This window comes from Neofelis nebulosa, chromosome 2, assembly GCF_028018385.1.
Source record: "Neofelis nebulosa isolate mNeoNeb1 chromosome 2, mNeoNeb1.pri, whole genome shotgun sequence".
Classification (NCBI taxonomy): domain Eukaryota; kingdom Metazoa; phylum Chordata; class Mammalia; order Carnivora; family Felidae; genus Neofelis; species Neofelis nebulosa.
Genome location: NC_080783.1, coordinates 135,965,675 through 135,989,056, shown reverse-complemented (window position 1 = coordinate 135,989,056; position 23,382 = coordinate 135,965,675). Strand labels below are relative to the sequence as shown.

The following is a 23,382-nucleotide window of genomic DNA, read 5'->3' as shown; positions in this document are numbered from 1 at the left end:
TGTATCAGAGATTGACCTTCGCTTTGTTATCATATTTGCTCTATAATGCCTGAAAAGCATAACATGATTAACTTATGTGATGCCTCTGACAAGTTTGAGAACACAAAATGGGAAATAAAATCTGGGAATATTTTCCCACTGAAGAATCTCCCCCTAGAGAATGTAGCTAATGCCTCTGCGTTACCCTGAACAATATATTAGAACATTTAGCAATTGTAAAAATACCGACCACAAAAATGTGAGTCTGCTTAATTAACAGAACATCTTCACGGTAGAAGTTGATTTTATTTATCTGCCAGTGGAGTCCCAAGAGGCAAAAAAATCACTACCAAGGTTGACCAAAGCAGATAATGAACATTATAGATTTTTAGTGAGGTTCTGAGTTCTACTGGCTTTATCTGACTGCATTAAGACACATACACATGCCAAGGTAAAGAAACAACATGTACTGAACTGATTGCACAAAGACTTCATTGTTGGAACATTAACCATGATTATAACAATGTTTTCACAGCTTTGCAATTGTGAGAAAATAATGACATTATGGGAGAAGAAGGGGGAAGAAGAAGAGGAGGTGATGAAGCTTAATTAAATATTCCTTGCTACTAGTATGAACAAGGACCCAAACACGGACACTGTGTGGAACACAGATACTAATTCACGCAACAGAGTGAGCAATTCAACAATTTACTGATGCAGACTCTGTATAAAATTCCTCTGCTATGATTCAGTTCTCTTATTTTTTTCCTGTATCCATGTAATCAAAATTTCATCATGATGAATGGTGCCTCGAGTCTTTTTTGGGGGGAAATTAAAAGTAGCAGCAGCAGCAGCTCTGAATACAAGAAATTAACTTTGTGTATAATACACGTAACTTCAGTATCCATGAGGTAACCTATGCCCTAACAGCAAATATCTCTTGACATCAAGGGTTTTAACTTTTGCCAGTTCCTAATTAAAGCATTCTTTTAGAAGATTATTTTAGAAGTTTCTTAAACAACAATGCATGGTTTATGTAAAATATAAGAATCAATGTATACTCTCAAGGTCAGATTCAGAGCCAAAATGCACTACCTGAATCTAGTAACACATTTACTCCTTGCTGCATATAGGTTGCACATGAGAAACACAGGCTGCACTTTTCTGTGATCCATGCAGTAAATGTTCACAAAAACCAAGTGATCAATGAGACATCCTTCAGCTACTAAAATGAACACTTCCAGTCACAACAGACTTATCAATGAAAATAAAAGCAGTGATTGATGCATCGAAACCATGCCAGGCCGAGTTAGTGCTAGAAAGACCACAATGAAAGCATGGTAGTCATGAGTTTTCTACTTGTTTTTATAAGGGATTGAGATTATCCTCGCCTCACATGGCTTTTCTCTACACCACAGGCTTTTGCTAACGAGGCATCTCAGGCTTCAAATGAAAACAATCATCCTTTAATGAAAAAGCTGAGAAATGCTTCTCTGGAGTTTCTGATCCTGGAGACAACTTGCAATAGGTCCTTAAGGCAAATGCCATGAGTCAACGAAATTGTAGAAGTCTAGAAGTCTCAGAATGTAAACATTAAAATCGCTGGCCAAGGAGTTCTCTCTGCAGATGAAAACTCCTCACAAGAAGACCTATCTAGAGAGTACAAGCTTCTTGGCTTTTGAAGTTCATGTGACTTTTATGTCCTAGAAGCACTGTACATTTTCTCCTTTGTAGAGACTTCTGTAGTAGATAAAAGTTCATGATGTTGCTTAAAAAAACAAAAACAAAAACAAACAAAAAAAACCACACCAATTGTAGCGCAGAGAAGATATTCAAATACAAAGCAGTTTTGAGGTTTGATTTTGTTCGTTTTACTCTCATATTTTACTTTTGTGGTTGGCATATGGAAAACCAAACTGAGAAATCATAATGTTGGAGTATTTTAAAGGCATGCTATCATAGATATCAACAAGCTTATTTATACAATAAGATCTCTGCAGGAAGTGCTCAGCTCGATGCCACATTCCAGGATAGCCCCCGTTGGTTTCTTTTTCTAGATTGCCCATGTTTACAGGTTTCACGAATACCCCTGAAGTCTTCCCAGTGTGTTTGGCAATGATAAAATTCATGGCAATATCATCACAGTTTTGGGTTTCATCTATCAAGGCATGGACAGCTGCAGGTTGCCTCTGAAAGAGGTCAAGGTATTTGCTATTGAAGAATGAGGCTCCAATCAGCACCAAAGAGTACTGGTCACCATTTCCAAACCCAGGTGTTTGCAGTTCAAAACCTCCATAACTGTAGATACCTGATGAAGTAGAGACATGCTTTCTAGGAACAAATCCTACAATTTGATCAGGAAATTGCTGAAAAGATGGAAAAAAGAACAATTAAGGGTGGCATTTCTTTAGAGTAGACATGGTAAAAAAGGCAATTATTTATTACAGAGAGAATTGAACTGATTTATCAACTTCATTTTATTCCTGGTTTCTACATCTCAATTTCATCTGACTCCAGGCAACTTGATAAATCTATGTCGTGATCAGTTGTAGGTCAAATTCCATCGCAACCCAAATACCTAACAAAATTTCTAACCTTACAAATGTTCTCTTAATTCAAATGATATCTGATATTAATAAATTCTAGTCACCAAGGAGTCTGGTTCTTTAAAGTTTGCTGCAGGAGAAGCTGACTGTATGAGTGCTATTCATTATAGCAGATAAAAAGATACAGTGTGATTATTTTGAAAAATGGTTTTAATCTCTTAGGAGTACATAAAATTATGGATCTACATGTATGATTCTACTGTTTTTCCATGTTGATTTCAATGTTTTTGAAAGTCACTGTTGATCTTAAACAATGCTATATTTTTCTCCCTTTCAGCTTGGGTGTTTCCTTTTTAAAAATATGAGAAAAAAAAATATGAGGTGTCTGGGTGGCTCAGTTGGTTAAGTGCCCGACTCCTGACTTTGGCTCAGGTCATGATCTCACAGTTAGTGAGTTCAAGCTCTGCCTTGGGCTCTGCACTGACAGTGTGGAGCCTGCTTGGGATTCTCTCTCTGTCTCTCCCCTGCTTGCTCTCTCTCTCTCAAAATGGATAAACTTTAAAAAAAAATACAAGGAAAAATATATAACGAGATGTCATCAGGATCTTTGAAGAAAAGATAGCAGTAAAACAATAATATTAAGATGAGAGCAACTAAAAATAAAACAAAAATCACCAAACCAGAGAAAACCAGTGAAGCATGGAAAAGAAGTAAGAATTTATAGAGTTAAAAGGTTTAGTTCAATCTCATAAGTAATTTGTATTTCACTCACTTACTGAACAGACATTAAACAAGGGACACACACACACACACACAAATCAGGTGGGTTAATTCCCATTTCAAAAACTGCAGTCCGGGGAGGACATGATCCAGATATGTGAACAAAGGATTCCCATACTACGAGATGCTTGTACACACAGTTGGGTAAACCTCTTGGAAGCACCGAGGACAGGGTGACAGCTGTATTGCTGGGAGGCAAAGGGGAACAGGGGGTCAATAATAAAGGACAGGAGGCTTCAGAGAGGATGTGCCATTTACCTAATCTAGGAGGATGAGTGAAGTTCCACAGATGACCAGAGGAGGAAAAGTCACAGCACTAAGCAGATAAATACAAAGGCCTGATAGATATCCATCCCAGCCTTGCCTGCCTCTTCTCGCTCACATCACTACACCATGCAGGGCACTGATGGGACTGACTTTGGGAGTCGGGTTACCTTGGGCAATGGATTGAAACTGTTCTTGCTTGTTGTTCTATGAAGAAAACCTAAAAATCATATTTATCCATCTTTAATTATGGTTTACTTGGATTGTTCTAATTAACCATGGTTCTATTTACCCCGACCCCAGACATTTTAGGTAAATTGATGTTCTACCTGAAATAGAAATTTCACAGCTGGAGTGTTACATTAGAATTTTTTGCCTAAAGAGCTTTTATTTACAAGGCTGGAAAAAGTGCTGATGGGGAAAAAAAAAAACTTGTTGATCAGTATACTCAGCATGAATTTTGAAACAGAAGTTTTGAGAGCAGTGGTATCTACAGAGTACTATGACCACTTACCATTAATACCTAATGTTCTTATATCCCAAGTAGCTAATTAAGGAGAGGTACTATAGTGCAAATTAGACCAGTATTGGGTAGCACAGTGTTTAATTATTTGACACAGCTCAGATTATTGGTATGTGGTTCGTTCTGGTTTCAGGTAACTGTACTGCAACTTGTTCTGTTCTGAAGTTTGTTTGTTTATTTTGAGTGAGAGAGAGATTGAGAGAGAGAGAGAGAGAGAGAGAGCATACACGTGTGCATGGGGAGGGGGGCAGAGAGAAAGGGAAAGTGAGAATCCCAATCAGGCTCCATGCTATCAGTGTAGAGCTCCATGAGGGCTCTCTCTTGTGAACTGTGACATCATAACCTGAGCCAAAATTAAGAGTTGGATGCTTAATCAACTGAGCCACCCAGGTGCCCCAAAGATTTTGGATAGTACATGGTACTTTTATTTATTTATTTATTTTAAGTAGGCTCCATGCCCCATGTGGGGCTTGAACTCATGACCCTGAAGTCAAGAGTCGCATGCTCTACCAACTGAGGCGGCTGGGTGCCCCTGAACTGCAACTTGTAAAAGCCAACTACTATTAATTAACACATATTCACGAGCAAAGAGTTGTTTTTACAGAATGACAAGCAATTTATGCCTGTTTATTCCAGCTATGATTGAGGAAAAGACCTACATAAACAAATAAATAAAATGGCCACCACAATGATGCACTGGAATTTCTGTTATCACTAATTTCTAAAAAGGGGTTCCAGAATTAGGATTAAATTTTGTCGGTGTAAAGTGCTTTCTTTTAAAGCAAGTTATATACGATATTAATACAGAGATACACTTCTCTTTTGAGATACAGATCTGTGGCCTTGTAGAAAATGTCCCTCGATTCCAGTCTTGGCTATATCAGATAGTTTCCTCATTGTTCTCTGGAAAGTAGTTCCAGCTCTTCTCCCCAATATACCAAATATAAATCAAATACAGATAAAAGATAACTTAACTTGCAGGTTGGCTTAACTGAACACAAGAAATCTTGATTACCATGCACAAAACTTTTCTTTTAGATAAATAGTGTCTACACTGTTTGAGGTGACTCCCACATTAATCCACCCTACCCTGGGTAGACCTTCATGCTGAGGAGTTCGTAAAGGAAACAGCAACATTACCTGCCAAACCGAGAAAGCAAAGACAAGGTCTTGGGCACTAATTAGTGTGTCATCATCTACCATTAACACAGCTGAAACAAGAGAGAGACAAATTTGAATCCAACAGTTTGGAAATGAAAACAAAACTAGTATAACACAATGGTGTCTAGATAGATCATTCAAAGGAATAATTTTCTGGACAAAATAAGTAAACAAGAAATGTATTCCTGGAGACATTTGTCTTGTAGAAAAAGTGTGTGTTTGAATTGTAATTGATTTCATAATTGCCTGACCGGGAAATGATCATGCAGTTATCAACCACTATCCTAGAAACGAATGATCACACAAATAAACAAGACTGGGGGTCTTTCAAGCAAATTGCAATGCTCAAAAAAACTGCTCTGAATGGGAGGAAAAGGGAGGTGGCAAAGAAATACATTAAGCATAAGCTGAATGCCATTTTACTACTTTCTCCGATACAATATGTAATTATAGTGTATCTTCTTTCACAACATTAACCTCTTTGTCACTGTTGCAAGACGTGTGATTTCTTCCCAAGGAAACTGCTTCTTGACATCTTGAAAATTGGCCCCTTAAGTTTTTCAAAGTGTTTTCTTTTGATTAAATTTTCCTACTTTCTCAGCATAATTAGGACAGAAGGCTGGAAATAAACATGCCTGCCTCCCAGCTCCGGTTAGCTGCAGCCCTCGCTGGCTAAGAACCCAGCTGCAACTCACCATTGGTTTCCAGTTCAGGAAAGACCTGGAGTCGATTTCTCATCCTGTTTGTTGTCTGTGGTTTGAAGATCACAGGGACGGGGTGAGGCCCTAGAGAATTCCATAACTCATCCGGTCCCTTCTCCCCAATGTTGTTCCACACCACGATCACTTTATGCAGGTGTGGCACTGCCTGATAATGATTTAAAAGTCTCAGTAAGAGGTCTGTTCTGTTGTATGTCTGCATTATCAGAGTAAAGGAATCCAGGGTGGACTTGCCCGGGGATTTTATTTCCCTTCGCAGAGTGAGCATCTTGTCTTCTTTAATATTTGGAAGTAAAGTGGTCAGAGCCCCAGCTACCAGCAGCAGCACAAGGATGGCCACCAAAGAGAAACGAAGCACTCGAATCCCCATCACTCTTCCAGGAAGTTTGCAGATGTGGCAGCACCTGGAATAGAAATGGAAATAAAATACAGAGTGTTAGCATTCTTACTGGTTCCCAGGTTTTTGTTTTTGTTTTGTTTCTTTTTGAGAGAGAGAGAGGGCACACATGTGAACAGGGGAGGGGAAGAGACACACAGGGAAAGAGAGACAGAGAGAACCCCCAAGCAAGCCCCATGTTCTCAGCGCAGAGCCCAATGTGGGGCTTGAACCTGAGAACAATAAGACCATGACTTGAGCCAAAATCAAGAGTCAGAGGTTTAACCGACTGAGCCACCCAGGTGCCCCTTTGTTTTTGCTTTTTTAAGGAGGACAGAAGTTAACTTTATTTTAGTTGATTAAAAATTTTTTTAATGCTTATTTATTTTTGAGCGAGAGAGACAGAACATGAGCAAGGGAGAGGCAGAGAGACAGGGAGACACAGAATCTGAAGCAGACTCCAGGCTCTGAGCTGTCAGCACAGAGCCAGATATGGGGCTTGAACTCACAAACCACGAGATCATGACCTGAGCCAAAGTCGGATGCTTAATTGATTAACAGAACAAGCGCCCCTATTTTAGTTGATTTAAATTCACAGTTCTCCTGGCCTCTTAAAGGTAAAAATAAAAGGTACAGTGAACAAACCTCCTGGGCCTGTTTGCTTTGCAGTTATGGACAAAAGATCATCTACATAGAAGCCCAAAGAATTAAGCAGTGCCTTCAAAACTTTGTCTTCCTTTTAATGTGAAATATTTGGAACTGAGATTATTTTTTCAAATGGGATTACATTTCTCTTAGTAGTGTACTAATTCTTTAAACAGCTTTACTGAGATATCTTTGACATAAAAATTGTATATATTTAAAGTGTACAATGTGATGTTCTGATATGTGTATACTGCTGACCCTTGAAGAATACAGGTTTGAACCACATGGGTCCACTTAGAATGTGGAGTTTATTCAATAAATATAGTAAAGTACTTTCAATGGACTGTCTCTTCCTTATGGTTTTCTTTTTTCTTTTTTTTTTTTTTTTTAAATTTTTTTAACGCTTATTTATTTTTGAGACAGAGAGAGACACACAGCATGAACGGGGGAGGGGCAGAGAGAGAGGGAGACACAGAATCGGAAGCAAGCTCCAGGCTCCGAGCCATCAGCCCAGAGCCCGACGCGGGGCTCGAACTCGCGGACCGCGAGATCGTGACCTGAGCTGAAGCCGGAGGCTTAACCGACTGAGCCACCCAGGCGCCCCCCTTATGGTTTTCTTAACATTTCCTTTCTTTTGGCTTACTTTATTGTAAGAATACAATATATAATACATATACAAAATATGTGTTAATCTACTGTTTATATTATGGGTAAAGCTTCCGGTCACCAGTACGCTATTATTTGTTAAGTTTGGGGGTAGTTGAAAGTTACATGTGTATTTTCGACTGTGCATGCAGGGTGTTGGTGCTCCTACCCTCACATTGTTTAAGGGTCAATTATACTTCAGTGCACAAATTTAAACTTACTTTTGGTAGCAAGCTTTTTTCGAAATGAAATCATTTGCAGAACCCTAATATAAGAAACAGATGATAATGGTAGTAGCAGCAGCAACAAACAATTATAGTGGGCTTACTACTTATCAGGTCCTGTACTAAGAGCTGCACATGTCATAATATGTACTTATTCACTCAATCAAATAAATCAACAGTTATAAGCACTTACTGTGCCAGGCACTGTTTTAGGTTCTGCGGATACAGTAATGGATAAGAGGGACAAAGTCTCTGCTGTTAGAAGGAGAGGAAGCAGTAGAGAGGGGCAGACAAAAAGTAAACTCAAAGATAATTTAGAAGAGTGGTAATGAAGAGAATAAATCAGAGTGGCATAAGCAAGGACCAGATTATCGGGGATCTTATCAGCTGATGAAGGAATATAGATTTGTTTTTAAACGTTTATTTATTTATTTATTTTTATATTTTTTTCAACATTTATTTTTGAGAGACAGATCATGAGCGGGAGAGGGACAGAGAGAGAGGAAGACACAGAATCTGTAGCAGGCTCCAGGCTACCAGCTGTCAGCATGGAGCTAGACACGGGGCTCGAATCCACGAACCATGAGATCATGAACTGAACCGAAGTCAGATGTTTAACTGACTAAACCAACCAGGAGCCCCTAAACGTTTCTTTTGAGAGAGAGAGAGAGAGAGAGAGAGAGAGAGAGCGCGAGCACAAGCAGGGGAGGGGCAGAGAGAGAGGGAGACACAGAATCCAAAGCAGGTTCCAGGCTGACTGCTCAGCATGGGGCTTGAACTCATGAACCATGAGATCATGCCCTGAGCTGAAGTCGGACACTTAACTGACTGAGCCACCCAGGCGGCCCTAGAGTTTATTCTAATTGAGATGGAAAGCCATTATAGGGTTCTGATCAGGAGAGTGACAGGATCTAGTTTATTTTTTACTGTAGCCTGGGTTAAATATCTTTCTCAATATTACATAGCAACTAAGAAATGGATGTGGGATCTACACCTGGGCAAATCTGCTGCCAGAGCAGGCTGTTCATCATTATGAGCTAGGAATATACTGCTGAATTTCAATTCGGGTTGAAGTCGGGGAGGGCTTTGGAGCTTCCAAATCACCCTGTCTCACAGTACACGAGGGTCAGGAGGTACTGTAATCAGCTATGTACTCCCCTATCCCTCATGGTACTTGAAGGATGTGCTTAAGGTGGCTACAGAATAGTAGGTGAACCCCCGATTCATGTGGCCTGGACACTCATTGGCCAAACACGTCTGTCTGCTCAGACCTCTCATTCGCTTACGTCAGAAAAGGCTGAATCTCACAAGCAGTTTTACAGAGATGTGGAGCTTTGATTTCCTAGCCTCCAATACAGTTTCACTCTGACCCCTGCCGCCTCCTTTGGGAGCACTGCTGACTTTCAGTTTTTGCTGTTTCGTATTCTTCTATTTCTGCTTCTGATTCCAGACTTCCCTTACTTCTCCACAAGCCTCCATAAGCCTGTGAGGGAAGTCCTTACCGTGCATTTTGACAGCTGAGCCTTCCTATACATCTTAGCATATATCCTAGATCCATTTGACTGCTCTGTTCAAGTACAAAAGCCAGAAAATGAGGAAAACAGATATTCCTTTAAAGGACTGAAAACAAAAATCAACCAGACATTTCTAAATACTTAAAAAATTCCTTTAAGAAAAACATAGATTTTAGAACCACAAAGAATGAGGTATCATTATTCTTGATGACTTTAATGGATCCATAGTCTACCCTTATTATATTTTGGTACAATTTCTCTTCTTAGGCTATACAATAAATGAATACTCTCATCCATTCCACAATACAGACAAATATGATAAAGCTAGAAGAGACTTCTTACTACTCCCTCACAGCTGTGGTATGCTAACTCTACCAAGCCACTGTCGCTGTCCTTCTCTGTGTAACACTGCCTCCGTACAGTTGGGTTTTTGTTTGTTTGTTTGTTTTTGGTTGTCTCCATCTCCTTAGAAAAGTACAGTGTTTGTGGATACCTAAGCTCTTGACTTCACACCCTGTGGTTTAACTCAGCATGTGCAGCCACACTACCATTCCACAGGCAATCCTGACACTGTGGTGTAAATCTTCCCATCCTACAGATTAGATTCTCAACGAAATCTCACTTTAGTTTCCAAGTGATGTTCAGTCAACCTTTTGTTTTCCATTAAGATTTAGCAGCGGTGGAATTCAAAGGACAATCCCATTCTCGTGATCTTGTTTCATGCGGTAGAGTGTTTTCTAATTGTAGAAACGATTTATATATAGTTCAGCAAGGACACGGAGAGACCATATAGTCCATGCCTTTAACATCTCCCTTTGAAGTTTATGAGAATGGGGAATGGAGAATTTCAAGGGGGGTGGGGAGGGGCATACGCTCCATGATTGTACAGTGGGCGGAGGCATGTGCAAGCAAAGAAAGAGGTTATTCATAAGATCAGGGGGATGGTCATTGTCATTCAGCAGCTCTCACTTTTCAATAGTCCAGATCTGTAAAGCAATGTTACCTTGTAGTAACCTTTACAGAGATTTTTCAAAGATACTCTCTCCAGGACCTTCTCTGCAGCCTGTTCTGTTAAGAAAAGCAATTTTGTGTTTCTCCTTTTATCATGGCCTCACTCAAGAGATGAATAAAATGAATTTACTTTTGAAATAACCTTAGCTTTACTATGATTATTTCTTCAAGGACAGTAATTTAAGGCTTTAGAATACAATGTTTTCATTACATGCACCCTCTTACTAAAACACATACTATTAAAGTAGTCAACCAAAAACCATTATGAATTAATAATCTTGGTCCAAAGGCCTTGAAAATCCTTCTAATATATTGAATCAAAAGCAGGTCTCATAAAACATATTTTCAGTTCTGCATAAAAACGGCTAGCTATAAACAATGAGAGCGAAGAATCATCCAGCAACTGCATTAAAATATACCCTGATTAAAATCTTTGTGTTCATTTTCCACAGCTGACGAGGAATAGCATATTGTAAAACTTACACAGAAGTGTTTCTAGCTTCTGAAGTAGACACATAACTATCTGGCGTTTTAGTCTAGAAAAAGTAATGAAAATTAATTACTGTAGCCTACTATAAATATACATTGTCAAAGACACTCATGAGTATTTCACTTTTGTCTAGACTTTCAAGCAGGATTTATCCCCATGCCCATCATAGAAATTTCCTCAGATAACTTCTAATCCCCTATTTTACCTGTAGCAAAATGTTGTGGGAGATATGAATAATTTATCTTTAGAAATACAGTGTAAATATTTCATGTGGTATTTATTAAACAATGCAACCCAATAAGCTAATGTAAGATTTTTAGTCTGTCTAGAAAAGCAAGAACTTCAGGGGCGCCTGGGTGGCTCAGTTGGTTAAGCGTCCGCCTTCAACTCAGGTCAGGATCTCTCGGTCCCTGAGTTCGAGCCCCGCGTTGGGCTCTGGGCTGATGGCTGGGAGCCTGGAGCCTGCTTCCGATTCTGTGTCTCCCTCTCTCTTTGCCCCTCCCCCATTCATGCTCTGTCTCTCTCTGTCTCAAAAATAAATAAACGTTAAAAAAAATTAAAAAAAAAGAAAAGCAAGAACTTCATAGACCGCAGTGCAAGTGGCATGTGTGTGCTTGGAGAACAGGTGGAGTCTGGAGCCCCACTGCAGGCCCACCAGAAACAGTTCCAGATCCGTTCGGAGAGGAACGAGGAATTCACTGGCTATCTGGATTCCAGTTTATGGCTTTCTTCTGTTCTTTTTCTAGAGAAATAACTTATCATCTAATTCACAGCTTTGAGCTTTGAACAGGAGATACGAGAAAGAACACATCTGGATGGTCTACATCTTCTGTGCAAAGAACCAAGAAGGTACCTCCTAGCTCTCTTGCCCTCAATTCCTACACCTTCTTCTTAGATTTTTTTCTTATTTTTTTTTAATGCCTGTATAGATTTACTGACACCTTGTCTCATTCTAAAAAGGATCTGACAGCTCTTAGACTATTCCTCCTCTGCCTTTCTCCAATCCATGACTACAGATTAAATGTGACCTTAATAAACACGGTAAATGTCAGCATAACACAACAAAAAGTCCTCCTCTTCTCCTGATTATCTGAAAAATCAAAGATTCCCAAATGGTATTTTTTTGCACATATGTTGTTAGTTCTTCACAGGTAGAGAGCACATCCGTTTGGTTATTTTCATATTGTTATTCTAGCATCTTCTACACCAGGAATTTTCAACTGGGGATGACTTTGTTCTCCAGGTGACATGTGGCAAAGACCAGAGACATTTTTGACCGTCAGGACTGGGGAGGAGATGCTATCGAGTGGGAAGATGTCACGGTTGCCGCTAAACATCCCGCAATGGACAGGACACCCCTCCAAAGGGAAGAATTATCCAGCCTAACATGCCAATATTGCTGAGGTTGAAAAACCCTGCTCTACATATATTTTACCTAACAAGACCTACTTGAACATGACTGGGGGAAGGAGCGCTAGCCAAGTGGCCTCTGAAAACCCCAATGCTTTGGTTATGAACCATAAGTGATAAAGCCATGGCTCCAAAGCTGCCCCAATGTTTATATGCTTTACTGCACAAACACATAAACTCAGAAAGCTGAAAGAGAGCTCAGAGCTCTCCTAAGTCAACTTCCCTATTTCATTAAGAACCCAAGGTTCAGCATAAGGGACTTGCCTAGGTTCATGCAGCTGCATGCGGCACATCAGCAGCAGAACCAGGGCAAGAATCTAGATCTCCTGATGGCACAGTCCGTGGTGACCCTTTCCACTGTGTTATGGTAAATTCTGCAATCATGTATCAAAAAATCAGTATGCAAGACTGTCACTGTCTGTAAGATAATATAAAAACTCGTACTTAGTATGCTGGAGTATTTTTTTCCAACGTAAGATTTATTTCCAGAGCGCCTGGGTGGCTCAGTCAGTTAAGCATCCGACTTCACCTCAGGTCACGATCTCGTGGATTGTGGGTTTGAGCCCTGTGTCGGGCTCTGCGCTGACAGCTCCGAGCCTGAAGCCTGCTTCAGATTCTGGGTAATCCTCTTTCTCTGCACCCTCCCCTGCTCGCACTCTGCCTCTCTCTCTCTGTCAAAAATAAATAAACTTCAAAAAAAAAAAAACAACAAAAAACCAACAAAAACAAAACAAAAAGATTTATTTCCTATACCATAAATTTCACACACTTAAAGTACAACTGACTTTCAAACAACACAGGGATTAGGAGCACCAACCACTCCACCCTGCACAAAAATCCACCTATGACTTTTAACCACCCCCCCCCCCAAGATGTAACTACTAGTAGCCTACTAAGAAGCCTTAGCGATAACATGAACAGTTGATTAACACATACTTTGAATGTTATCTGTAATATAGACTGCATTCTTACCATGACTTTAGCCAGAGAGAAGGAAATGTTATTAAGAAAATCATCAGGAAGAGAAAACCCATTTATAGCACCGTACCGTATTTATTGAAAAATATCTGCGTGAAAGTGGACCCGTGCAGTTCAAACCCACGTTGTTCAAAGGGTCAACTAAAAGGTTCAGTGGCTTTCAGTATATTCACAGAATTGTGCAACCACTGCCACAATCTAACTTTAAAACATTTTCAACACCCCCAAAAGAAACTCCAGACCCCTCCATTAGCAGTCGCTCGACATTCTCCTTTTCCCCAACCTCCCCGCTAGCAGCAGGCAACCACTAATCTACTTGATCACCATAGATTTGCCTCGCCTGGACGTCGCATATAAATGGAATGGTACAGTACATCACCTTTGTGTCTGGCTTCACTCAGCATAATGTTTTCAAGGTTCACCCATGTCATAGTATACATCAGGACCTCATTCATTCACTTTTTTTATTGCCATGTAACATTCCATTCCCGTACAGATAGAACACATTTTGTTTACCTGTTTATCAGTTGCTGGACACTCAGGTTATTTCCAGTTTGCTATTATGAATAATGCTGCTCTGAACATTCATGGACAGGTTTTTATGTGAACATGTTTCCATTTTTCTTGGGTATATACTTAGCAGTGGAGCTGTAGGGTCACTATGTCAGAATCTCAAAAAAAAATTTTCTTTTAACATTTATTTATTTTTGAGAGAGAGAGGGAGAATGTTGGTGAGTGGGAGAGGGCTAGAAAGAGGGAAACAGAGGATCTGAAGCAGGTTCTGCACAGTGAGCACAGAACCCAATGTGTGCCTCGAACTCATGAACTGTGAGATCATGACCTGAGCCAAAATCAAGAGTCGGGTATTTAACCGACTGAGCCACCCAGGTGCCCCAGAAATTGTTTAATATCTGAGAATTAAACAGCTTTTGGAAGAGTATTATTTGAAACATTAAAAAAAAAAATCTCTTAAATGTAGGTAGAAGAATAAGAAAGTAAGTAACACATAGTTTATAAAGCAACAGTTGCACATTCTCTAATGCGTGTCTCTAAATGGACCAGGAAATTTGAATTGTCAAAAACCCACTATTCAGTGCGATATTTACTTATATCATCTACCAAAATGCCTTAGAAGGAAGGCTGCTAAATGTTGAATGAATAATTCTTTTCTCAGGGCCAGTTCCTTCAGACTGAAAAGGCAACAATTATCCAGACAGAAGATGAAAACAAATATGCCAGAGCATAGTATGAACAAAGATTAGTTATGTCCTCTGACTCAGAAAGTAGAAACGCAGTGAGCAGCCTGACGTACATTGAGAAGCTGTCATTTTCATTTTGATGCCACAGATGGCAGAGGAGCAATAATTATTCTGCCATTTCACTACTAGATTTGCCTCATATTGTACAGATTGTATTCTCCTCTGGTTCATCCTCCAAAATATGTACTTGCCTAAAAACTGATGATTATAGAATATAGATGCTCAGAAAAGGGCCGGCAGCTGCCAAGAGATAAAATCATTTCCAAAGTGGAATGCAGAAGCCAATTCAGAACCTGGGCTTTCCTTCCATGAACATGTGAGAGGGGTTGGAAGAGGCGGCTATGATGCAACTGATGAGCAGCCTCTGACCAGGTTCATGGTCACATGGACACATATTGCTCAATCTGAGGCAAATTCCAAAAGGACTCTTCTCTTATATCCGACAGTCAGTGTGCTGGCTTAGGACTCCATGTGTTGGTACATGCTATTTTCACTACCTACAAAGCCCTTCCTGGTCCCCACCTGACAAACTTCTACTCCCGTCTGTCCCCTGCCAACTATCTTTCAAAAATCCCGTCCCCTGCGAAGGTTCCTCTCAAGCTCTCCAAATCTCAGTGCTCCTGGGAACTGAGAACACACTGTCACAAGGCTTTGTTTCCAGGTATTATGACCATGGGCTATGCTCCCTCTGGAGTGTGACATTATCTAGAGGGCAGTTTCTGTTAGTCTCTGTAATCCACAACAGCGCCTGGCCCATTTCAGTAAGTGCTTCCAACTCTTTATGGTTAAATGACATGGGGGAATCTATGTTTAAATTGTCTTCAACAACACAATGTATAAGAAATGCCTGAAACTAACAGAATGAACTTAAATTAAATGTAAACAAAGGCCCCATTAAGCCTATACAGTACCCAAGAAAGCCTTCCCTATGTAAAAAACCTGGGTCATCCCCCATTTGGCAACTAGAACAGCCAGGTACGAAATGTGGTCTCAAGCACAAGCCACCTTTCTACCATCAGTTCTGGGACCAAGCTACCTGATAAATACAAGATGTCCCACAACTCTCATTTCTCCCCCCCATCTTTTCAAAGATATTCTGCATTGAAATACCTTTGCACATTCTTGTTTCCACGGAAGCTCTAGGAAAAGACCCGATTTGCCTTGGGGGAGTCATCACTCGTTAGATAAGATCACCCTTGTGAATTTCCCCAAACCTTTAGGGACTAACAAAAATCAGAAGCTATATGACTCCATCTGGCAGGCACTATACACGATTAACCAACAGACAATACAATCTTACCTAGCTGAGAAATGAAAATTTAGTTTCGATTCAGAAACTGACAAAAAAACAAAAAACAAAAAAACCCTTAGACTTCAGGACAATTGGCAGAAAAAGAAAACTAAGTGAGAACACTGCCCCCAAGTGCCATTCACTATTGCCCAGAGTAAGCCTCTTGCATTACAATTTCGAGCCACGCAAACTAGATTTTACTTCATGGCAAAACATAGAATGCTAGCAATAGTACATGAAGGTCACTTTTCTTCAGAAGTCTTTTCCAGGTGCTCTACGGTATCCTGGGAAGTTTGGCTGTTAGTATTTTCCCCATATTCAAGAAACTCATTCTTTTCACTGCTATTTTTTTAAGTGCCATACCGCTTTTCTCATCCTTTTCCAACTTTTTTTAATGTTTATTCATTTTTGCAAGACAGAGAGAGACAGCACAAGCAGGGGTGGGGCGGAGGGGGGCGGGGGGACACAGAATCTGAAGCAGGCTCCAGGCTCTGAGCTGTCAGCACAGAGCCCGACATGGGGCTTGAACTCACGAACCATGAGATCATGACCTGAGCCGAAGTCAGATGCTCAACCGACGGAGCCACCCAGGCGCCCCTCCTTTACCAACTTCTATTCTCTGCTTCCTAAATGATTTTCCCTCACTTTTCCTCCTGAAGAACCCATCTGTTCTTACAAGGCTCTTCTTAATTCCCATTACTTTCTTCATAGGTCTAAATACATCAAAATAAGTTAAGTTATTTTGTGTTATTAATAAATATTCTGTATTTAGGAATAGGAAAAACTGGAGTGGGAATAGACTTATAGTCATAATAAATGATAAAAGTGTCCACAGTGTCAGATTCATCTTGTGATCATGCTGTATTTATGATCAATGGTACAGTGTTCTGAATGGACCATTCAGATGACCACAATCTAGATCACCTGTGTCACGGACTGGCTGCTAGCATGAACATGATTAGTCTTTTTTTATATTCACAGTCTAACTGCCGACATATATAAGATCCCTGACAGCCAATTTAAAGCCTGTCTTTTAGAAGGCTTAGTCTTGCAGTCACTTCATTCTGAAACTGTAGTTCTGAAACAGACGTGCTAAAGCAGATTGATAAAGAGCTACCTTTACTGCAAGACCACATTTGAATAGATAGATGCTGCAGCTACAGGTCATTTCTCACTACAAGCTGTTAGCAAAGAATTTCTGTACTGGGTACACTGAAGATCAAGTCCTCCTGTCGGCAGCCTGGCTGAGTGAGCCATTCTGAGCCATTTTATAGGTAAATCAAGGTTGAGTGAATACCAAGGGCAACATTTAAAACAGGGACAACAGGGGCGCCTGGGTGGCGCAGTCGGTTAAGCGGCCGACTTCAGCCAGGTCACGATCTCGCGGTCCGTGAGTTCGAGCCCCGCGTCGGGCTCTGTGCTGACGGCTCGGAGCCTGGAGCCTGTTTCGGATTCTGTGTCTCCCTCTCTCTCTGCCCCTCCCCCGTTCATGCTTTGTCTCTCTCTGTCCCAAAAATAAATAAAAAAACGTTGAAAAAAAAAAAAATTAAAACAGGGACAACAGCCAATAAGTACCTGTGTTTCCATTTCTCTCTCCAATCCTACCCCATATCCATAGCAAAGGTTGCCCAAGAGTCCTGGCATTTTATTTTTCCTCCTAAGCCTCTACGAAAGCATCATACTCCTTTTTAATACTTCCTCAGACAGCTACTGTCAATTAACTGGATTTACTTAATCATCACTCATTTAAGAGGACATAATATATAAATGTTATGTGTAAAGTTTTTTTAAAAGTACTGCCTCCTTTAATCGAGCCATTTGTTAGGGAGGCAGACAGCGAGGTCCTCTCTACCCTCAAAGCGCACAGGTTATGCTAGATAAAATTATGCTAGATAAAAAGTTTGTTTTAGCCTTGCAGCCTTCACCCGGAACTGCCAATTAATTGTAGCTATGATGAAGAAGATGATGATGATGATGATGTTTGGAGATGACCAATTCCATGGACATGTATTAGGGTCAGGAGCAGGAATGGCTTTATTTCTAAGAGGAACATCCACAACTTGTAAGGATCCAAGGAGTCAATGCATCCTAAGAAGAAAGCCTAGAAATAGAAAAGCATTTTTAGCTCAGTACAGTGCCATGCAAAATTAGTTCCAGAAATGGGTCAAAAAGAAACCAAGTACATCTGCAAATGTATTACTTTTACCATTCTAGGATAAGAGAGCTTTTCATTTGAACTTCTGTTTCAGTCACAGGAAAATGGAGGGAAGGCAAGACTGTCAGGCAACAGATCTCTGGAATATTCTACGGAACCTTCTTTCTGTTACAAAATACTGGTTTTCAGCAATAAACTCACATTCCAAAATAGCTCTCTAAGAGAAACAGATTTCATACGTATGAATTATAATTCATAAGTAGTTTCAGATATCAAACCTAACATCAAAGCAATCCTAATTCGTATAAACTTTCTAACATTATTAGAGGAAGTCCGAAATACCATGGTAAATATTCACCAGTCAACATTTACAGGCCCCTCCCACCTGCACCAGACCGTCAGGCCCTAGGGATGGTAGTGCCCAGACCACCCAGTCCCTGCCCTCAGGGAGCTCAGCAACAGTAATGAACATCGGCAGACCTCTGCCTTCTGTGTGCTACAGAATATCTCAAATCGGCAATGTTTCAAACTTGAGAGAAGGAAATTAAAACGTATCCACCCCCATTTTGTAGATGGGATAGCTAAGACTGAGCATGTTAAATGATTTTCCCTGAGCACAGTAGGTCCCACCAAACTCCAAACCTCACACGTGAGTCACTTTGTATTTTCAGTGTCCTCTGCACAGTCTCTTATCTTCAGCTTTGTTCTAGTACCAGAGTATTTCAACTATATGGGTATTGGCTTTATTCTGTAAGCTGAACTATTTCAATGGATAAGACTAAAAAGAGGCCTTACAGTATTTTCTAGTATATGTGCTGCCGAAGCGAGCACCCTTACAGTATTTTCTAACAGACCCTGGCTCAAGTAAGAACTTTCATTTCCAAGGAAACAAGAGTACCTCTATAGGAAATCATTTTTCTCAGATGAAAATATTGGTACTACACTCATGTTCACAGCAGCATTACTCACAACAGTCAAAAGGTGGAAGCAATCCAATATCCATTAACAGAAGAATGGATAAACAAAATGTGTTATATACATACAGTGAAATATTATTTAGCCTGTAAGAGGAAAGAAATTCTAACACATGCTACACCATGGATGAATCTTGAGGATATTATGCTAAGTGAAATAAACCAGTCACAAAAAGACAAATACGTGATTCCACTTATATGAGGTATCTAGAGTAGTTAAATTCATACAGATAAAAAGTAGAATGGTGGTTGCCAGGGGCTGGGGGAAGGAGGAAATGGGCAGTTGGTTAATGATACAGAGTTTCAGTTCTGCAAGATGAAAAAGTTCTGGAGATTGGTTGCTCAACAATGTAAATATACTTAACACTACTAAACTATACACTTGAAAACAGATAAGATAGCAAATATTATGTGTACTCTACCATAATTTAAAAAAAAAACAAAAAAAAATACTGGTACTTACCTCATTATGGTAAAGTTTTAATTTTTAAAAAATTTCCTTTATGGCTTCTGTAATTGATAGGAACAGGATCTCTTGGCACTATTAGGGGAAATCAAAGAATTTTCTGTGATGTTTTTGTCAGTCATCAGGAGATTTTTAAAACTGCTTTCAATGCCTTGTCGATAGGCTTCAAATTGTTTTTAGAAATTAAAATTAGGTGTTCTGTGTTTTAAAAGTTACATTTAGGGGCATTCACTTTTGAATGTACCTTCTCTGTAAAGAGAGCTTTCCTACTATTCTTACTTTCGAATCTTATATGCTAATAAACTTTTGTCTGCTGCTCAAAAAATAGATAAATAAATAAATAAATAAATAAATATTTAGGCAGTGAGATAGACAATGTCTTCCTGTGAGGTTGCAGCTAATGCTGCTATATTTTTGTCTTCATCTTTGGGACGTATGCAGAGGCAGAAAAAAAATCACATCATCCTATCTAATGGGTTTGCACAACTGACGCCTATATGCCATATATATGTGCCATGGAGCAAAACCATGGAATGCAATTTGCACTTATGCTCGATTTCTAGATTTTTAAGAATCTGTAGTTTTATACACCATCACAGTTTCTTTTTTCACTCGAGGTTCACAGGGCATTCAATTTGAAGCATCTAAAAAAGCATGGGGTCTAAATTGGGCTGCAGATAAATGCCAGGGTTGATCACTGAGGAATGACGGATGGCATCCTTCCTATTCCTTACTGACAACTGTCTGAAAGGAGCTGGAACCCTGACTGGAGATAAGCGTCTGCCCTTTATTCTCTCTGCTTTCATTTCTCACAGTCCTCAATCACATGTCTGAGAAGCTGGGGGCTTTCTCTGTTGCTTAGTGCAATGCAATTAATTAGTGGAAGAAGATCTAAACAAATGTTCAAAAGTGCAGGATAGGAATCTACTTATTAGTTTTAAATGTTCATTACTATATCTATTTTATAACCTTAAAAACCCATTTAATCTTTTAAGACATGAAGGCATTAAGAATTATGGTTGGAGTCTTTCAAAATCCTGCCTCTGTAATGACCACCTGCATTGAGCTGAAGAATCATTTTTTGGTTTTCTGAAATAATGTTCCTTCATGATACAAGTTATTGAAGGGACAATAGGATGGCTGGGACAAAATGCTTGATACATACCAAAAGACTCTCTGAGTGACAGTTGTGTCCCTTTGCTACACCAAGGGCATACCTTGTACATATATTAAACATCAGACAATTCTAAAATCCTAGACTGATTTGCCTGCCACTCTCTCTCCTCACATCAGCTTCTTCTTCCCAAAAAATTCTTCTGGGGAAAGAACTTTTGACTTAATTGGCTTTTTAATTGTTTCCCTCCAACTGTCTTGTGTCCAGCACAGAGCCTAGCAGATAGCAGACAATAAATGCTGAATGAAAGAAACTAACTTTAACTTTGATAGGACAATATATATTGGTCAACATATATAGAAGAAATATTTCAAGTGACAAAAGAACTGAGACACAAACATTTCCCACTCCTAGAACTTTCCCTGATTTAACTAGTGTCCAGTTTGTATTTCCAACAAAATGACTTTAGTATTGAAGTTGGTAATGATGCCATCCAAGACTGAAAGATGTGAAGTAGGACTGTCACTTTTTGAAGGGAGAAGGCCCTCACGGGAATATCTGTATCCTTCCGGGTGGGGAGTGGGGCAATTGGGGAGTCCCAGGAAACCATTGTAACTGAAATCAAACTTCAATTTCTCCAACTTGTATTTGAAAGGGATATGCAGATTTCTCCATAAACCAGCTGAGAAATTTCTTATTTGTAGCAATATAGGATAAAATGCAGAATTTATTTTCAAAGGCAGAATACAAAAACACAGGCTCAAATTGCATCTGACCTTGATGAATTAAGAGAACACTGGAAATCAGTTACTGAAAGCTGGTTATTTGCATACATCTCCCCCTCCTCTCCCCACTTGATCATATTGAAATAAAGCCGTTTGGAGAAAAACCCAATTACCATGGAAATACTTATCTTTAGCCTAGTTTGCACCCACTTAATGTTTCCCCAGCAGTGCAGTAGAGTAAAATTCAAAGTCTATGGCTATTATAAAAGCTTCCTAAAAAATATATGTAAATTCTACTGATTAAGAATATTTCTATGTTTAAGTTAAAATAATGAAATATATGTCCAAAAAGGCAAAGAGAAAATACTCTTTCCAGAACTTAATTTCTGGAACCTAGATGTTTTACACAGCAATTTTAATTAACATGAACACCGAATAAAATTACATTTTCAAAAATAAAGCCAACGAATCCCTATCTCACTCACGCACAAAGTTCCAAGAACCAGAGCAAAACATGCATATATCCTTACTGCAAAAATTTTTTTACCACAAAAGCATTTTGCTATTTCCTTACCTCGAGTGCAGACGATTGCAGTGTGGACAGATTTACTTGCTTGCAGCCTGGTTCTCATAGAACGGAAGGGGCCTCTCGCTTGCTCATTTTTTGTTTTTGTTTTTGTTTTTTTCTAAACCCAGCAGCGTGCATCCACCCAGCCTCGTTCGCTGGATTGATAACCTGGAAAAAACACCGCCCGCAAAGTGAGCGCCTGAAGCAGGGGACAGTCCCCGGGTGGCCGCCCCTCCCTTTCGGTGACGCTCCACTTCCTGTTAGACTAAAAGGCAGTTCCCAAGAAGCTCGGTTTTGTAGTTTCTAGCCCACTTCCAAAAGCCAGCCCTCCTTTCTCGCATTTCTTCCCCAAGGTAACAACTTTTAATCATTCACGTGATGGACCACCTGACCTCACCCAACCAAACAATTTTCCGGAAAGGCGCCCGCAGGAAGGTTCCAACCACTGTGGGTGACAGGCGCAGGCCCGAGGGCTCGTCTCCCTGCGCCCCGCGAGCCCTCGCATCCCACCGACCGACCAGCTCCTCCAGCATTTCCCTCAAATGCGCAGGGCGGCTCTGACAAGAATTACAGCCGCGGCTGCGGCCCTCAGGATGACCTGGAAGTGAAGAGGGACCTGCACGAACTCGAATTTCGGGTGGTTCGCGGGCTGAGATTGTCCGGGAAGCAATGCCTTACCCAAACCTCAATTCCAACACGGTCTCCTAGGAGTTTCCTTTAAAGGGCGTCTTCTGATACATTTAACATTCTTTAGAAAGACACTTATTGATTGCTTCCTACTTGGCAGTATGGAAGGTCAGGCGCTGTTTGGGGGGACCGGATTACTAGGATTTGGGTGCCCCAGAGTTCACCCAGCAAAACTATCACGCTTCCTGCAGGCTGGCAGCAACGCGTTCTGGGTTTTAAAGCACTGCTACCTAAAGCACCGGGACTTAGTTAAGAGGGGGCAATGGCGAAAGGGCAGGCGCTGGACACCAGCGCATCCGGGAACATCAGTGGTAGGCGGTCGGGGTGGGCGAGAGCAGGCTCTCAACCAACCAGCCATCCCAGTCTGCGGGTCGCCACCTCAGGATTTTTTCGTTCCATCCCAGGCCAGCGCCTTAACTATCTACTAGTTGCCACCTTTTTCCGCCCCTACAGAGCCCCCGCCGTAAGCTCCGCCCCTCACCACGCAGGTCCCGCCCCCCAGCCCCGCCTCCCCACTTCGTGTCCCAGGACTCGTTGCGCGGCCCGGGCCGGAAGTCGGCGAGTTCCCGGGTGTGTGTCTGTGTCTGTCTGTGTCTCGAAGCGGCACGCGGCCCGGGACAAACGCTGGGGAATCCCACCTGAGGCGTCGCCGCTGTCACTACCATCACCCACGGAGCCACTACTAGAGGGGAGTAGACCCGGCCCTTCGCCGGGCAGAGAAGATGTTACCCCTGTCCATCAAGGACGATGAATACAAACCACCCAAGTTCAATCTGTTCGGCAAGATTTCGGGCTGGTTTAGGTGCGGGGTGCTGTTTTTGCGGGAAAGGGGTATCCGGACGTAGGGGAGAAGGCCCAGACCTAAGGATGGCCCGAGA

General features: G+C 40.8%; 2 protein-coding genes across 10 annotated transcripts in view; one reads left to right on the top strand and one right to left on the bottom strand.

Annotated features, from left to right (window-relative positions):
• Positions 1 to 265: 265 nt before the first annotated feature.
• EXTL2 (exostosin like glycosyltransferase 2) lies at positions 266 to 22,782 on the bottom strand. Of its 7 annotated transcripts, none has more exons than XM_058716397.1 (6): positions 22,685 to 22,782; positions 21,824 to 21,985; positions 19,408 to 19,485; positions 5,949 to 6,376; positions 5,233 to 5,303; positions 266 to 2,345 (listed from the first exon to the last, which is right to left on the bottom strand). In XM_058716397.1, exons 3-6 carry the CDS (start codon positions 19,410 to 19,412, stop codon positions 1,857 to 1,859), a joined length of 993 nt encoding a protein of 330 aa, XP_058572380.1. In that variant the 5' UTR covers positions 19,413 to 19,485; positions 21,824 to 21,985; positions 22,685 to 22,782; the 3' UTR covers positions 266 to 1,856. The 7 variants fall into 7 exon arrangements, with proteins under 7 accessions (XP_058572380.1, XP_058572379.1, XP_058572377.1 ...); XM_058716396.1 differs by lacking the exon at positions 22,685 to 22,782 and adding an exon at positions 22,496 to 22,628; XM_058716394.1 differs by lacking the exon at positions 22,685 to 22,782 and adding an exon at positions 22,205 to 22,365.
• SLC30A7 (solute carrier family 30 member 7) overlaps positions 22,767 to 23,382 on the top strand; it is an 86,638-nt gene continuing 86,022 nt past the window's right edge. For 2 of the 3 annotated variants that reach the window (XM_058716389.1, XM_058716392.1), the window contains exon 1: positions 22,767 to 23,074. In XM_058716389.1, the coding sequence (XP_058572372.1) occupies positions 22,767 to 23,074 (308 nt within the window). Of the gene's footprint in view, positions 23,307 to 23,382 lie in introns of all 3 variants that reach the window. The other variant, XM_058716391.1, reaches the window with a different exon arrangement.